This window comes from Quercus robur, chromosome 9 (assembly GCF_932294415.1).
Source record: "Quercus robur chromosome 9, dhQueRobu3.1, whole genome shotgun sequence".
NCBI lineage: Eukaryota > Viridiplantae > Streptophyta > Magnoliopsida > Fagales > Fagaceae > Quercus > Quercus robur.
In genome coordinates, this window is record NC_065542.1 from 7,325,736 (window position 1) to 7,342,702 (window position 16,967).

Genomic DNA, 16,967 nt, shown 5'->3' on the forward strand with positions numbered 1-16,967 from the left:
TTAGATCCCTTTCCCACTTCCTTGTTCGCGTGTCTGTTTCTTTTTTAACAAAAAAAAAACACATGGGGTTATTGTATCAGACATCATCCAGACTTTTTTGACAAGTTAACTCTAGAAAAAAGAAAAAAGAAAAAAAAAAAAGGCGATTTCGTCGAGAAGGTGGGAATAGCTTTACTGAGTGATGGGGATGAGAAGCCTATATAAAGGCACGAAGCCTATATAATGGCACTAAGCCTAAGAGCTCTTTCAACCCAAAAGAGAAAGACGACCAACATCAACTGCATTCATTTTCTCTGTTCCTGCTTTTTTCTTAGATAGTTTCTGAGTAAAGCTTTGTGTGTGAGTGAGTAATGGAAAAGCTGAGTTTGGATCGTATGCCACCTGGGGTCGGATTTGTTCCGAAGGACGATGTGATCATCGAACACTACCTGAAGAAGAAGATCACAGGGAATGATAAAGACATTGGGTTTATTCCCGAAATTGAGTTCTATAAAGATGAGCCCTGGGATTTACCAAGTAATCTTCTTGTTTTCTATTATCACACACCCACCTTCATTTCTTATATATTTTTTACTTTGTTGTCAAAGGTAGGAAAATGGTTTTTTTATTTTTTATTTTTTTTAATTTTTTTTTCTTGTATTAGTTTGTTAATTGTTAATGTTGGAACTTGGAATTCTGTTGTGGATTGTTGCTTGTTATAGATTTTTTTTTCCTGTTAAGTGTATTTAGATTAATTAATCAAAGCAGATGGTTACAGAGATCCTATGGCAGCTACCTGAATCTACATGGACCCACCACTTTTGGTCCATTATTCACCCTCAACAAGTTGTGAAATTGAGAGTGAAAATGGAAGTTGTAATTTTTTTTTTTTTTTTTTTTTTTTTTTTTTTTGATCTTGGTGAATTCTGGTTGGGTTCATGTAGTGTTAGCAATGAAAGGGTTTTTTAGGCCTGGCCTATGGCCCTATACGCATGTAGTTAGCGTTTTATAAAGACTGATGCTTTCTTGGGCTGTGTTCCTCTGCTCTTGTATAGTTGTTTTTCCTTCTTTAATACATTTACAGATTTACTAACCCAGAAAAAAAAGTTGATTGAATTTTGGTTTGTAGTATTTCTTTTGCATAATTGTGACAATAAAATTGATTTTTATTTGTTTGACTACAAAGTATGATTTAGCACTTACTCAATATGAACATTTGATTTTTTTTTTTTAAACCTAGCATTGGTAACTTCATAGTTAGTTTTTCAGTATATTTATTTGCTATGTTGAATTTGGTAGTACTATTATTTTGGTAACAGTTTTGGTAGTGCTATTATTTTTCCTTTTTTGTTAACTTTGATAACAGAATTATGAATCACTCTTTGTAAGAACTTTTATTTGACTTTCATTGTTTTGTGACTTTTTGGTCTTGAACATAAATTTTTTAAGTAGTACATTTGCTTAGTTTGCCCATATGATTATCTCATTTTTGGGCAATTAATAATATTTATAAATGCATATGTGGGTTTCTCATTCTGCATGTCAAAATTTTGTGCTGAGTCTGGCTTCTTGGTATGTAGATAAATCTGGGATAGATTCAAGGGACCAAGAGTGGTTCTTCTTCAATACACTGATCCCGAAGCATCAGAATGGGAGTAAGAAGAACAGGGCAACCAAGAAAGGGTTCTGGAAAACAACTGGTAAAGATAAGGAAATCAAGTTCAGAGGGAGTTTGATTGGAATGAAAAAGATTCTAGTCTACCATAGTGGGCGTGCTCCTAACGGAAAAAGGACCAAGTGGGTGATGCATGAATACCGCACAACCCAAGAAGAGTTTGATGGAGAACACCCTGGTCAGGTTGGCTTTTGCTTTTCAGTTTGTTTAATTGATGTGATATTGACCTGAAATTTTTTCTGATTGCTCAAGAGAAATTTTCTTTTTTTTATTTTCCTTTCATTTTTTGTGTTGATTTAAGATCGTTTTGCCTCCAAAATCATTGGAAGGTAACCTTAGAGAGGGTTGATTCAATTAAAAAGGGTTGTGGAAGCTGTTAAAATTTGTTAATTTTAAGTGAGAGTTAACATTCTTGCTGAATTAATGATCTCTTGATATGTTTAATTGGTGAATTAAGCGAGTTATCCTTAATTTGAAAAGGTAGGCTGTTGGCTTTTATGATTCTCTTATAACTTCAGAATATGTAGTTACTTTTATAACTTGCCAAACCTCTGCTAATGGGATTAAATCTAAGGGCCATTTCCCCTCAACCCTGAAAGTCAATTTTTTGAGCTTATTTCTGCTGGTTTCACACCAAAAAAAGAAAGAAAGCTTTTCCTCTTTTTTATTTTTTATTTTTTAATAGCAATTAGCAAAGTGCATCTAAACTCCACTTTGTTGTGTGTCATGATTCTAAAGAGAAGTAAGAGGATGAGATAGTCTTATAAATAAAGCGTTAGTGTAGCTTTTGTGTTGTGTGTGAGAATTATGACACAATGCCTTGCCAAGTGCATTAATGGCAAGAACACCTTGATGTATTAAGTATTTGGGTTGTTTATGTTTGTGTTTGTGGTTGTAATTCATATAATTAATAGTAGATTCTGGTTGGGTACATTATTACTATATATAGGACTATCATATCTCCTTACTTTTACGAATGTGGGATTTATCACTTATAATAGGAATTGATATGCCTCATTAAATTTGTCAGAATTTGGCTCAAATTCGTTCTCTGGCTTGATTTGGTTAAAATGGTGTGGAACAAAAGTCTATTCCTTGTTAAAGAAGGATTTTGATATTTCTTATCCATTAAAAAAGGTATTCTTAATCCCATATAGGATTAGATGTTGAAATCTTATATAAAGACAGTGTTGCAAGAGATTGGTGGCTTTAGCTCAAGAGTTCCACTTTAAGGAGAGGAGGAGACTCTTAGAAGAACATGGAGTGGTTTTTTTGATAGGAAGTAGTCTAATGGTTTCTTTTGGATTGGACAATACCCACACATATGAATAGAGAGTTTGTATGTTTTCTTACGCTAAGAGCAATGTTGGGTGTATTAAGGTTTGAGATTATGAGTGTCTCCTTGTCAGTTGGTATTTAGAGTTTGTTTTGGGTGTTATGGGATTTGTGATAGTCTGTGTTTGTGACATTTGTGTGTGATTCTTGTGAGAGTATGCTAAATTGTTTGAGGTTTTGTTGAAGGTGGTTGTAATTCATATCATTGATAGTGGGTTTTGATTGGTGTTGTTGCTTGTGGATGTAGGCATGGAGTTGGCCAAACCTTGTTAAATATGTTATCTTGTATGAGAATTCTTTTTTTGTGTGAATGCGCTTAAAGATAGGGGTAGCCCTATTGATGAAAAGATGAGGGAGAGTTGCTTAAGGTAGTTTGGTCATGTTCAAAGGAGAGTGACTAATGCACCGGTAAAAAAGAGTGAATTGATCTTATTAGAGGGAACAAAAAAAGGTAGAAGAAGACCAAAAATCACATTAGTAGAAGTAATAATAAATGACATATCAATTAAGGGAGTAACAAAGAATATGCCTTTAGATAGAGTAGAATGGAGGAGAAGAATATATATGGCCAACCTTAACTAATTTGTTGAGGAGCCATAATTGTCCCCCAAATTTTGGGACTAAGACTTTATTTGTTTGTTTGTTTGTTTTGTGAATGTGCTTCCATTAGCCCCAAATCAGAGTTTTTTTTTAATCACTGTTGGATTTGAAAACCAATAAGGAAAATTTTAAACTATCCCCTCACTGGACTCAAAACAAAATTTATGTAGATTCCTTTATCGTTAGTTTTCTTTACTGAAGGTGCTTTCTTAAACAGACACCTATTATATAACAAATGTCTTTGTAGGACAACCTCCTCTATTTCATTATTTTTAGTTATAGCTTATAACATTTCTGACACATATTAGCATACTTTTATTTGCATTTTTATGGAAACTCAATTTGTTGTATATATCAGGCAATGATGTTACGTTTGCCTAATTCATTTGGGTGCTTTACTTTATGCAGAAGGCCTTTGTCCTCTGCCGTTTATTCAATAATGAAGAAGAGAGTAACGAAGGTGGATCTGCGAAGTCTGATGTTACAGTACCTGTTCAGAGTAACAACTACAACTATCATAATGCAGATGTTGCAAAAAATCAAGCGGCAGAACTGACATCTACTGAGGTGATAGGAACTTAGTTCATCATAAGACATTTACTATGTTTTTGTTTTTGGAATTGAGAAGTATTATAAATTAATCAAGTACTTATCTTGTGCACTCATGTTGCTTCCATCAGATTGATTTTTGTGTGGCAGAACCTTTGAATGTGAACAATGTCTTGTCTCCAGGGGACTCTCCATCAAGGTTATCCCTCATTGCTCTTGACGTTTTGACTCCCAAAATCTTTGAGGATTCACCTCTTATTATTCCTCTTAATAATCTAGTTGAGTGCTTTCATAACACGTCTTGCAGTCCAAATAATATTGCTGTTGACAAGGAGACCCTGAAAAACATGGCCTCTTATACTGACAATGGGTCATGCGGTGGGTCAGATGCCAATGCACAGGCAAGTGAAAACTCTCAAGATGTCGTTTATTATTTGATCTTGAAAGTTTTTCCAGGATATTTTAAATTGTGTTAATTTGCACCTCAAGACTTGCTGTACTTCTTTGTGGGTACAATTGTCATTATTATTATTTTTTGGGGAATTAGAAGTGCAGATAACTAATTATTTGCTTATCTTGGTTATTCATTTTTCTTCCATCAGGTTGACCAGGATCTGGATAAGAGCGAAACCTTCGAAACAGGCTTTATCCATCCACTAGGGCTATATTGCAACTCTCTCTCTCCATCAACTTTAACTTACGTTACACCTGCTGTTTCTTCTCCTACCATAGCCGAAGCTTCTGCCAATGACTTAAACAATTATTATTGGCGCCAATTCATGCTGAATTGGCCACATCCCACTGCCTATGAGTGCTGGGATTTGGGTCATAATAATGGGTCATGTGGTGGGTCGGATGCCAATGCAGAGGCATACTCTTACTTTATCAACCCATATTCTATACATTACTAAAAGTTGAAGCATAGCATTTAATGTTGCTACATTCACATGGAGCCACGTCAGCATCCATGTCATTCCCATCCTATTTCCTAAATTTATCCTACAATTTTAAAATATATTTTTTCAATTTTAAAATACTAATAAAACTAAAATTATTTCCAACCTATCTTCACCTTAAAACCCACTTCTTTTAAATTTAATTCCACCAGCCCACTTCTTCTAAATTTAATTATAACTTAAAACCCAAACCCAAGCCTTCCAAACTGAAAACCCTTAGAAACCCACGATTACTACCTCTTGATTTCCTTCCCTTTTGTTTCTTACATGTTGGTTCCCCTTCCCACCTTCTAAAGGCAGAATCCTCACGCCCCTTTGGTTTCTCACGTGTTCCTTCCCCTTCCCCACCTTTTAATGGGAGCCTCGTTGTTTTCCTTACTCCTTTCCTCACAGTATATAAATAAATACTGACAGAATCGGGATGCTTCAGTTCAGGTATCTCTAAATCTCAGTCTATTTTCTGCTCTATTCTCCTTGTTTGATGGCTTGATGTTTTTTATTCCCTTCTTAAATTTTGTTACTGCCTGTTGCCTCTTTAGTCTATGCAAAATGAGGCAACATTGTTGCAGCTGAAACAATTTTCTGTGTGTTTATTACAGTGCCAAATATTGTAGCAGATCTCCTCTGTGTATGAATCTGATCTCAATGTCAGTTGGAGTTTATTTTTTGTTGGCTGTGTTATGGGATGTAGCAATTCTTATATTTCAGTTTGGGAAGTTTTTTAATTTGAAGTTTTCTTGATGTTAAATACCATCTTGGATCTATGAATGCTTTAGTTTTGTTTTAAAAAAGAAGGTTACTTGGTAATAAGTTAATTAAGAGCTGCAGTTCTCAGGTGGTATAATAGAACCTGCTGCAATTGAATCAGTAAGCCAATCAATTTTCAGTATTAAGGTATTCACTGCACACACATACAAGAATTTGGTAGTTTTTAGCTGAGACAAAGAAAGGGAATACCCATTAGAAAAAGAAACGCCACATCCCCCAAAAAGTTATGAAACCTTGTACTGTTAAAGATAATAAAACAAAATATTTTTAAATAGAACAGAAGTCAGATATTAAGATATTCACAAACTTCTCATGGTATTTCCTATTTCAGATTAAGAAGACTATCACCCCAAAATTTTTTTTAAGAACTCTTATGGCTATGACTCTTGTGACTCATTCTAACCTTGAAGTTTCTTAAGCCCAACAAAGTAGAAACTAAATGAGATGAGAGGAGCTAATTGCTGAACAGTCAAAACTTATTGTATACCCTGATGAATATAAAAGTAACCATTGATAAAGGAAGATATGTTAGCCTATATATAAAGAACAATTAATTGGTCATTAATATCAAACAAATTTCAGTTCTTTAATCACCTCTGCCAAATCCACCCCCCCCCCCCCTCCCCCCCCCAAAAAAAAAAAAGAAAAAAAAAAGAGAGAACCTTGATCACAAAGATGTCCATGTATCTGCAATAGGCAGTAACATTTAATTAACAGTAACCCTTAAGACCATCAAAAGACTTCCCATATTTTGTGACCATAACTTAAACTGCCTTTCACTTAACCCACATGAAAAGGACAACACAATTTTGCTGCAATCCAATGCCCATGTTTGTGTTCACTATTATATCACATATCCGTTCATTGAAGGTCACTATGTTGAATACATCATAACCATGTTAAAGTACTGACTTCATGTTTGAGTCATGTGACAAACATCTAGCATTTACCATGTCATACACTTATTTTATTCCTGAAAGCAAAAGTTCTTGATAATGATCATACAGTATTACACTGCATTGAATTTTAGAACATTACATAAACATAATTATTATATAATCAGACATAGATAGCAAAAATAAAATTCTAACAATATAAAAATGTTGAAGTCTAACTACATGATTATTATATAATCATTATTAGATATTAATTGGGTCTCAATCATATATTTTTATTAATTAGACACAGACAGAAAAAATAGCAACTTGTCACAATACATATATCTTAACAAACTGTATCAAAAATCTGATCTCAATGTTGATTGGAGTTTATTTTTTGTTGGCTGTGTTACGGGATGTAGCAATTCTTATATTTCAGTTTGGGAAGTTTTTTAATTTGAAGTTTTCTTGATGTTAAATACCATCTTGGATCTATGAATGCTTTTAATATAGCTTGAGAAGTGCATATTTTTTTAATATAGCAAAATTACAAATTTGGTATCTAACTTTTGCATGTCGTAATATATTTCTCAACGTGTTTTATTGACAAACTTATATTAGTGGTACTTCAAATGAATGTAAGAACAACAAAGGAAGAAGATACAAAAGTACTTTAAAGTTGTCTTTCAATTTATTGGAAATTGATATTTTAGCATTTATTGGATATTTGAGGATGTAAAGGATTGAAATCCTAAATTTAATTTTAATTTAAGTTTGATTTATATTTTCCATTTCGTAATTTAATGTTTCATATTAAGGATAGGAATCCTAATGTGAAATCAAAGATGAAGAAACAAAGAATTGTTTAAATCTTCGTACACAGTAGCTTTCCCGTGCATCGCACAGGTTAGCGACTAGTTATTATAAATTATCACACCAATTAATAATTTGATGTGTATCATATCATTTCATTTGTATTATAGTAATACTAATTTATTGAACCATATAATAAATTAATTTTTATTTGTGCAGGTTTAGACTTTAAAGTGGTCACGGCTTTAAAAAAATCACAATAACCAGGTTTCTATTATTCTATATTTTAAAATTTATTTTTAGTTAAATTATCGTTTTTAATTATAAATTGATTTTTATTTATCTATAAATATTTTCTCATTATAAATGTCTACGAGAAAATATTTATCCAAATATGAAAAACTTCAAAAAAAAGAGAAAAATTGAAAAACAAATTGAATGTGTAAAAATCATGAAACAAGCAAAGATCACGTTAGCAACAAGAAATCATGAGTGTGTAAAATAAGATAGAGTGACAAATATTTGTCTGAATTATATTTGCTGTGTATAGAACTTTTACATTGGTCTGAATATATAGATGTTGTTACAATGAACCTAAACAAAAATATATAATTACAGTTGATTGGAAACCCCTTAATTGAGCTGATTGGGAATCCCTTAACGGTCTCTAATACTCTCCCCTCAAGGTGGAGCGTGTACATGAGTAACGCCTAGCTTGCTGATAAGACAATGAAAAGAATCTTTACCCTAAGGTTTGGTAAAAATGTCAGCAATTTGGTCATGGGATCGAATATGACAAGGTTGGACCAATTTGGATTGGATTTTCTCTCGTATAAAATGGCAATCAAGTTCAATATGTTTTGTACATTCATGGAACACCGGATTCTCAGCAATATGGATTGCCGCTTGGTTATCACAATGGATTGGGATGGGTGAGGTGTGTGAAACACGAAGATCATCCAAAAGATATTTCAGCCATTGGGGTTTGCTTCTTTGTTTTCCATGAGATGGGATTAGCGCCAAGGAAAACACAAAAACCAGTAGTAGAGCGTCGAGTCACAGGGCAGCCTGCCCAATCTGAGTCACAAAAACCACTTACAGTGTGTGGATTGGATGAGGAGAGTAATATGCCTTTTCCAGGAGTGCCTTTGAGGTATCGAAGCACCCGAATGGCAGCATCCATGTGAGTGGTGCGAGGATCTTGCATAAATCGACTCAAAATGTGGACTGAGTAGACAATGTCTAGCCTAGTGACAGTAAGGTAGATGAGATGACCTACAGGTCGACGATATGCACAGGGATCTGATAAAGAAGTTCCATTGGTGGGAGTCATGTGAAGCTGTTGTTCCATGGGGAAAGCAGATGGTTTAGCACCCAATAATCTTGCATCTTTAAGGATATCCAATGTATATTTTCGTTGACACAAGAAGATGCCTTTCTTAGATCGTGCAATGATGTCATTAACATACACCAAGACAAAGGTGGAGGATGTCCTTGTGATCTTGGTAAATAAGGAATAATCTGCCCGTGATTGAGAGAAGCCAGCATTGTGAATAGTTTGAGAAAACTTTACAAACCATTGGAGAGAAGCTTGTTTGAACCATATATGGATTTATGGAGTTTGGAAACTCAAGTCTCCCCATGTCGGGAAAAACCAGGTGGAAGTTTCGTGTACACTTCCTCATCCAAATTACCATGGAGAAAAGCATTGTTGACATCAAGTGATGGAGGGGCTAGTTTTAGCAGAGACAACAGATAACAAAGTTTGAATAGTGACCAACTTGGCAACAGGAGCAAATGTTGTTTCTGTTCTGACTTCTGAATAGGCATGTGTAAGTGAAAAAAGTTGCTTTCTTTTAAGTGAAAAAGAGAAGGGAACAAGTGCTAAACTGGTATGTATAGAAAATGAATGTGAAAATGGATCCTTTATTGTGTATTCATATTCAAAAAATGATTACACAAAAATGAAAATAAAAATTGAATACACCATTTTTTTTAACCAAACAGCACCTTATTATTTGATCTTGCAGGTTTTTCCAGGATATTTTGTGTTAATTTGCACCTCAAGGCTTGTTATACTCCTTTGTGAGTACATTTTAACCTGTTCAAAGTGGTTTATATGTGTATTTATTCTTCGGATAAATTGGTCTTCGAAAAACTAACCTTGCATTGTTTTTATGTACAACAGTTTGAGCAAGAGTATCAAGGTTTTGTGAGGCTTGAAGAGATCATCAATCCAAAGGTTTCATCATCTGTGTGAGGGTCTTTGGATCTGATTGAAGATCATAAAATTTTACAACTGAAAAAACGTTAATGATTTAGATAGATAAATAATTATTAATATTACTTAAAAGACAAGGCTAGAACCAAAAGAATTATTAATCTTTGTAGGAAAGAACTCATAAGAAAAAAAAAGTTTTTCCTCGGAAAGAATATAAGAATTTTTAATACTCTTTGAAGACAAATCTATAAAACTCAAAAGAATACTCTCTCTCTCTCTCTCTGTTTTTTGAAGCCAGAAGAATGCTGTTTCTTAAAAAGTTCAAAACAAAGTTTAAATATTTTTTGAAGACAAAGCTAAAAGTCAAAAAGATCTATTAATAATCTTTGAAGTCTAGTATGTATTGTTATGTTCCACCAAAATTTTGGGGATTTTGCTGAAAAATGGAAGCTCTTCCTTCTCCCACTTACATGTGCAAACATTCTCCAAAGTCTATTCAAAGAGATACACTCTTTTTCAACTCAAACAGACTTGTAGTCTTTTTGAACTCAAAAGAGACTTATAGCCTTTTCCAAGTCAAAGAGACTTAACAGTCTTCTACTTTTTTTCAAACCACAGACCCATGGTCTGTTACATTCAAAGGCCTATGGCCTCCTTTACAACTCAAACGAACTTACAGTCATTGGAACTTGGGTTGCTGCTCTCCCCCACTCCACCCTCTACCCAAAAAAGAAGTCCAAAAAAATGCTACCAAATTGGGGTCCTTATTTTAGCTCTATGTTAAATTTAAAGGTTTCTCTAAAAGAAACCACAATCTGGGTTGGCATTTTAAAAATCCCAATCTTAGTAGACTCTAATTGCGGTTTAAATCATTGACGTTCTAGAATTGTGGAATTATGAGATTCAAGATCCTGATCAAGATTTTAACAACCTTCAGACTCCATTACAGAGAAACAACTATGGTAGATTATTGTACTGTGACTTCTGTGTATAATATTGCAGAGCACTGGTAATGTGTCCTCAGTTGCTGGTGCTGTGAACAAATTTTATATGTATATAATAAATTAAGCTATCGTTTGGAATTAGTATGAGGATTTGGCTACTACGAAATTGAAAGCAAGGCTTCATTGTTGTTAAATCTGTATGCTGTGTGAATTATATTTAAGCTATACTGATAATTGTCTACTTCTGTAAACATGTAATGATATGTACTCTTAAGTCAATCGATGATTTTTGCTAGTGTTATCTTCTTTAAAGCTTGGGATGGTTAAAATTTGTATGCTGGAATGTGGTTGTTTTTTGATGCTTCTGTGTGTTTAGACAAGAAGAATGCATGAAAATTGAAATCAATTTGAGCTAGAATTGAAGCCTGTACAATGAAAAAGGCTGATGTACACAGGATTGGAATGAGTGACATGGTCCGGGACCTCCAGATTGAAGGTGCCATAATCAGGTTATAATCCAGTAGTTAAATACAGGAATGTCTTCAGATAAAGCTTTAATGGTTGATGAATTTCAATGGTTTTTTTTTATTAAAGTTGCTATTATTCTAAGTGCATATATTCAAGCTTGAAGGATGGGTTGCTTGCTATGGTGGTAGTTTTACAATTGAAACTCACACTATATTGTTTCAGAATATTCGATAAATCTTCTTACATAAGTTTAAGGTGACCTAAAGTTTGGCTAATGCATATTCAGAATTTGTTAGCTATGCTATACATTTTTATGTACTTAGGATGTTCTCTTTTGACTTTCAAAGCCTATGATTCTTGCTTTTCTGTTTTCATAATTTTTTTTTGGAGTGGATCTTTTCCGAGGCTTGCTTCGAAAGGTAAGACTTAGAAGCAACTTTTTTGTTGATTAAAAGGTAAATTTTTTTGAAAGGAAACGAAATATTTACCAAGTACTATTATTAGAGTTCACCTCACCATAGGGGTGTCAAATGGGTTAGTTTGGATGGGTTTGGGGTGGGTATAATGGGGTTGGGTATATAAAATCTATTTACCTATTAAAATCTATTTAACTAATTGTTTCTAATCTAAATCCAACCCAACTCAATTATTATGGGTAAATCCCAACCATCCAATTACCAAAATTATCAAAATGCCACTCAAGTGAAAATGACCAAAACACTCTAAAAATATTAAACAAATTTCTTGTACTTTCCCACACCTTCTCACCTACCAAACAGTTGAAATCTACCCAAAAATATATATATATATATATATATATATACATAAAAGCCCTAAAAATTCTTATCCCAAATCAAAGAAATTAAAAAAAAAAAAAAAAAAACTACCGAGTTTTTTTTTTTTTTTTTAAATCCAACAAATTTTCTATACATTTTTTTCCCCCAAAAATAATCAACAGCCAAACAACCATTACTTTCCCAGTAACCAAACAACTTTTCTTTACCCTTTCATAATTTTCCCAGCAAACAAAACAATTTCCACACATTACACTCTTCTCCGTCAACAAACTCCATGACAACTCAACGGAGATGCGAGGCTTCAAACCCGGCGTGGAGCATAGGGAATACACAAAAAGAATGGATGGTCCAGCGTCTTCAGAATCTTCTTCTACATCTCCGCCCTCTGTACCTTCTTCTTCTTCTTCATCGCGTAGATGTCGCCGGCACTGGGCGGCGGATGAACCTGAAGTCAAGAAAGCCGGAAAAGTTTTGGAGTCTCGAACATGGTCAAACGCATGAAGAATTACCAAGTCTTACAAGCTCCGTGCTCAAAGAGAAGCACAGAGATCATAGTGGTCGTTGAGTTCTTGGTACTGGAGGATCAATCGAGCTTGGTTGAGGTGGTTCTGAGTGGATGAAACGGCGTCGTCGATGGAGAAACACATGGAAGGGCTGCTCATGAGGGAGATCGAGGTGGTGGTGGTGGTCGATAATGGTGATTTTGGCTGGAAAATAGAGTGGTAGAGGGAAGCGAAGTCGGTGCGGAAGTTTTGGTTTTCGAGGTGAAGAGTAGTTTTGACAGTTTCTTCACGCGGTGGAGTTGATGTCGCGGTGGTCGTGCTGGTGGTTGATGGAGGAGACGGGCGAAAATGGCCAATTGGCCTTAAAAACCAAACTATCTAGTTAGTAGGCGAGAATTAGAAACTTATTTGGTTAATAGCATCTCGAGTCTCTAAGGCTCGATTTTGGTCTCAAAATCGAGCCTTTAAGCCTCGATTTTCATGTGTGATCTGGCCTGCACACGCTGGAATGGTCCAGCTGGAAATCGAGTCTCTTAGACTCGATTTCCACGTGTATTCCAACCGGAAATCGAGTCTTAGAGACTCGGTTTCCAATTGGGCTTTTTCAAAATTAACGTTCTCACTCTCTCACCCTCAGTCTTACATCTTCATTTCCCACACTCACAGAACTCTCTCATTCTCTCATTTTCTCTCTATCTCTCACACGGCCTCTCACATTCACACACGCTCACACACACAGAGAACCCCGCCGGCGTCGACGAGCAGAGCCCAGCCCAGCCCAGCGACGACGCCGACGAGGCTGAGCCCAGCCATCTGCTCCTCTCCTCATCGATCTCTCTCTCCCTCACTAGGAGATCCTTTATCCTTTTCTCCCTCTCTCTCATTACCACCCCCATACCCATTCATTTTTCCTCACCATACCCATACCCATTCCGATTTTGGTTGGTAAGTTATTTATATGATTTTTTGTTTTGATTAATGTGAAATTTTGGGTTTGGATTTGGATACTTAACATCTAGGTTATTTATTTAATTTTCAGTTTTGATTTTTGTGAAATTTGGGTTTGGATTTTGTGGTAGATACTTTATTTAATTTTTATTTTATGATTTTTATGAAATTTGGGTTTGGATTTGGTGAGTGCAGATGACATTCAACTCTCTTTGGCTGAAGTCAAATTTGCTTGGTTACCCATTCCGATTTTGCTTGGTAAGTTATTTATTTGATTTTTTGTTTTGATTATTGTGAAATTTTGGGTTTGGATTTGGATACTTAACATTTAGGTTATTTATTTAATTTTCAGTTTTGATTTTTGTGAAATTTGGGTTTGGATTTTGTGGTAGATACTTTATTTAATTTTTATGTTATGATTTTTATGAAATTTGGGTTTGGATTTGGTGAGTGCAGATGACATTGTTGCTTGGATAGTGCATATTGTTGCTGCCATCCTTAAGAGTTTCCAAATTTCTGCCTTCAGGTTAGATTGTTATTGCTGATTAGGATTATAGCTTTTACGAGAGAATTGTATATCTCATTAGGCCCATTTGCTTGTCTATTAGGAGCTTAGAACTTACAAGTTTATATGAAATAGTTATCTCATATATTTATAGTGCTTGCGTACCATTACAAATTACTAAATTATATGCATATAAAAAAGCACTTAGTAGTTTGCTATTGAAGAAACAAATTACATAGTCTTTTTTCAGTTATGTATTTTGGTTGATTGGTTATGATTTAGGTTTTTCGGTTAGGAATGGTTTTGTTTAATTAGTTTAAATAGATGGATTAGATTTAGTTTTGATTAAGGGATTTTGGTTAGAAGTTTTGTTTACGTTAGCTGGCTTGGCATAAATTGGTTTTAGGTATCTAGAAATTTCCATATAAGGAAGTAATCTCCCAGCCTTTATCGGACTATTCCACTCCCAATTAATAGGACACCTCAGAATTCCCATGGACTGATAGCATAGAGAATGGAACATTGGATGTTTCTATATTAAAACTCAAAATAAAATTTCAAATTAATAGAAGAGCAATTCATTGTAAAAGTTACCAAATGACAATTTCCTTTTTTTATAAAATTAGAAAAATACCCTTAACACTAGGAAAAAAAAAAAAAAAAAAAAACCACACCACCTTCCTACCTTCCCTGTCCCACTTCTCCTCACTGCACCACTGCCACCCCCCTCCCACACCCCCCCCCCCCCACCCCAAAAAAAAATAAAAATAAAAAATACAGAAGCTCCTCCCACCACCGCATACTAACTTTTTGTTGGTTTTAACATAGAAATTTTGTGCAACCTTAGATTTTGTGCAAACAAATAGTAGAAAAAAAAATTTCAGATCTGAAAAAAAAAATAAATAAATAAAACTAATAATAATGATAAAAAAAATAAAACAATTTATTTTCCTTGAAAATATTGTGTAAAAAACATTTTTGCCAGGAAAATGCTTTACATAGTAAGAAACGGAACTAGTAATGCAGTTGCTGTCAGTGGAGCCACTCAAGTTTATTATTAGTTCCAATGTGTAAGACTACTTTCACCAGGCCATCATTTTTTTATATATATTTTAACAAATTTTTCTTATTGGTATCATTTTTTTTATATATTTTTTTTAACAAATTACAATTTGTAAATTCATTACCCCACCATATTTGAGCATTGGGTAAATAACATAATCCATCTTAATCTGTCTCATACTGATGAGTGTATCAACATGCATGTGTGCATACAACAAAATCATCCAAGACAACATCCTTTTCTTCAGCCTCCTGTACTAGGATAATCTACTCCTTGCGCTTGATTCATGATCATATAGCTGTCTAAAAATTATACCAAAATCCATACTTATGTATCTTATAATAATTTCTATTATAAATTATCTAGAAAAACGTATAACTAAGTAGGCTCATGGATATATATGAAGTAACATAAACAATATTTAGAGAAAAACAAGAAAAGATACAATTGATTACACTACCTCAAATGCTGCCACTTGACCACCATTACAAGCCAACTCCTGCTCTGTTTCGGAAACTAACATGAAATTTCTCTCTTCAACTATCTTGCTCATTTCTGTGACCAATGTCACATGCTTTGAAACATTTCCATGCATTTTTCTGTACTCAGGGTATTTGTCAACAAATTTGGCCATGTCTTCTGCAGAAATTCAAAATGTTGGAATGATGGAATGTTATACCTCAACCCACCATGCTAATTTAGTAACATAATATCTCGTAAATCTGAATTTATCAAGCCTCATACAAACCTATTGTCTGGATGCTCTGGTTACTCTTTGAAATCTGCTGAAATTCATCTACCAATCACTTGATATTCATCCCAATATCTCCAAAATTCTCATACATGTTAGCTTTGAAAAAGGCATCTTGTTCTGATGACAACACAACCTCCTGTGAGTGTGAATTGAACAAAGATCATTTTCTTAGCAACGCAAAACATAAAAATAAATATGCGCACTATAACAGGAAATGCAATGTAACCTTTTGATCCTTTGGAAGTTTGCCAATGTTTCTCAAATCCACCTTGTTGTCTTGAATACCTATCAATTCATGAACCATTGCCTATGGAACATGATGTGATAAATGAGTTCAATAAATGATAAAACCATCCATGTTACATCAAAACAACGAGGCATTTCTCATATAAATGGTAAAATCTGTACTGACAACTCCAAATACCTGATAGGTCCACTGGTTTAGCAAAGGGGTCACAGGATCATCCCTCCTATCAATTACCAGCAACAATGGGGAAACTTCCATTCGCCTGAAATCAAAAGGCCCACTTTCCTGCTGGTACATCAGCTTCTGATACATCCCAAAAAAGTATTAAAGTCAGATTTCTATGAACCTAAAATAGTAAAATTCAAAGGAGAAACTGCATCCAGTAAAATTAACAATGATATGAAATATCATGAATACACATATCATCAATCAGTTTCTAGGGGAAAAAATATACATGTGTGTGTATGAAATTCTGAAAACAGATCTCCTGGTGTGTCTATAACATCCAGGATTCAAATCCCCCCTCCCCTATTGTAACTATCAAATTATAAAAAATAAATTACACATTAAAAAAAAAAAAAAAAAAAAATCTGAAAACAGAATGCTTTAAAATTAATATGAAACTCGGTGATACATATATCATGAACAAGTAACATCTACATGCGTGTGCATTATTCAATATAGGGAAAAAAATGGGAAGGTTATGAACACCTAAGTGTTCTCATTGGAGTATAGTAATTCTAGTTAGACCTAAGTGATCTCATTGAGATTATAATCAGCAAGTTTATATAGCTAGTAAAATATTAAATTATCATATTTTTGTTTTATTTAGCTCAGAAAAAACTTTTGCTATCTATGTTTACTTGCAATGTCAATATTACGTGCTAATTGCTTATCATTCTTGTGCAGTATGGATGCTGCAAATGCTGGACGGATTGACCATACACGGCCTGGTCCTATTGAC

At 34.2% G+C, this 16,967-nt stretch overlaps 2 protein-coding genes and 1 long non-coding RNA gene across 3 annotated transcripts; 2 read left to right on the forward strand and 1 right to left on the reverse strand.

The window, feature by feature from the left end:
* The first annotated feature begins 264 nt into the window (after nt 1-264).
* Nucleotides 265-4,171, forward strand: LOC126700658 (NAC domain-containing protein 62-like). Its single transcript, XM_050398868.1, has 3 exons — nt 265-516; nt 1,560-1,837; nt 3,998-4,171. The coding sequence occupies exons 1-3, from the start codon at nt 351-353 to the stop codon at nt 4,169-4,171; spliced, it is 618 nt and encodes a 205-aa protein (XP_050254825.1). The 5' UTR covers nt 265-350.
* Nucleotides 4,172-8,508: 4,337 nt separating this feature from the next.
* On the reverse strand, nt 8,509-9,383 carry LOC126700659 (uncharacterized mitochondrial protein AtMg00810-like). The gene is made up of 2 exons (XM_050398869.1): nt 9,209-9,383; nt 8,509-9,074 (listed from the first exon to the last, which is right to left on the reverse strand). Exons 1-2 carry the CDS (start codon nt 9,381-9,383, stop codon nt 8,509-8,511), a joined length of 741 nt encoding a protein of 246 aa, XP_050254826.1.
* A 3,678-nt stretch (nt 9,384-13,061) lies between these two features.
* Nucleotides 13,062-16,965, forward strand: LOC126699843 (uncharacterized). Its single transcript, XR_007646883.1, has 4 exons — nt 13,062-13,431; nt 13,630-13,692; nt 13,891-13,960; nt 16,913-16,965. It is a non-coding gene; the product is annotated as an uncharacterized LOC126699843 (long non-coding RNA).
* The last annotated feature ends 2 nt before the right edge of the window (nt 16,966-16,967 follow it).

Bases quoted from the DNA above. Each gene is read 5' to 3' on its own strand.
- LOC126700659 (XM_050398869.1), bottom strand. From the start codon at position 9,383: ATGCCTATTCAGAAGTCAGAACAGAAACAACATTTGCTCCTGTTGCCA. The intron at 9,075-9,208 runs GTTTTTCCCGAC...AATCACGGGCAG, and splicing joins GTACACGAAACTTCCACCTG to ATTATTCCTTATTTACCAAG.
- LOC126700658 (XM_050398868.1), top strand. From the start codon at position 351: ATGGAAAAGCTGAGTTTGGATCGTATGCCACCTGGGGTCGGATTTGTT. The intron at 517-1,559 runs GTAATCTTCTTG...CTTGGTATGTAG, and splicing joins TGAGCCCTGGGATTTACCAA to ATAAATCTGGGATAGATTCA. The intron at 1,838-3,997 runs GTTGGCTTTTGC...TACTTTATGCAG, and splicing joins ATGGAGAACACCCTGGTCAG to AAGGCCTTTGTCCTCTGCCG.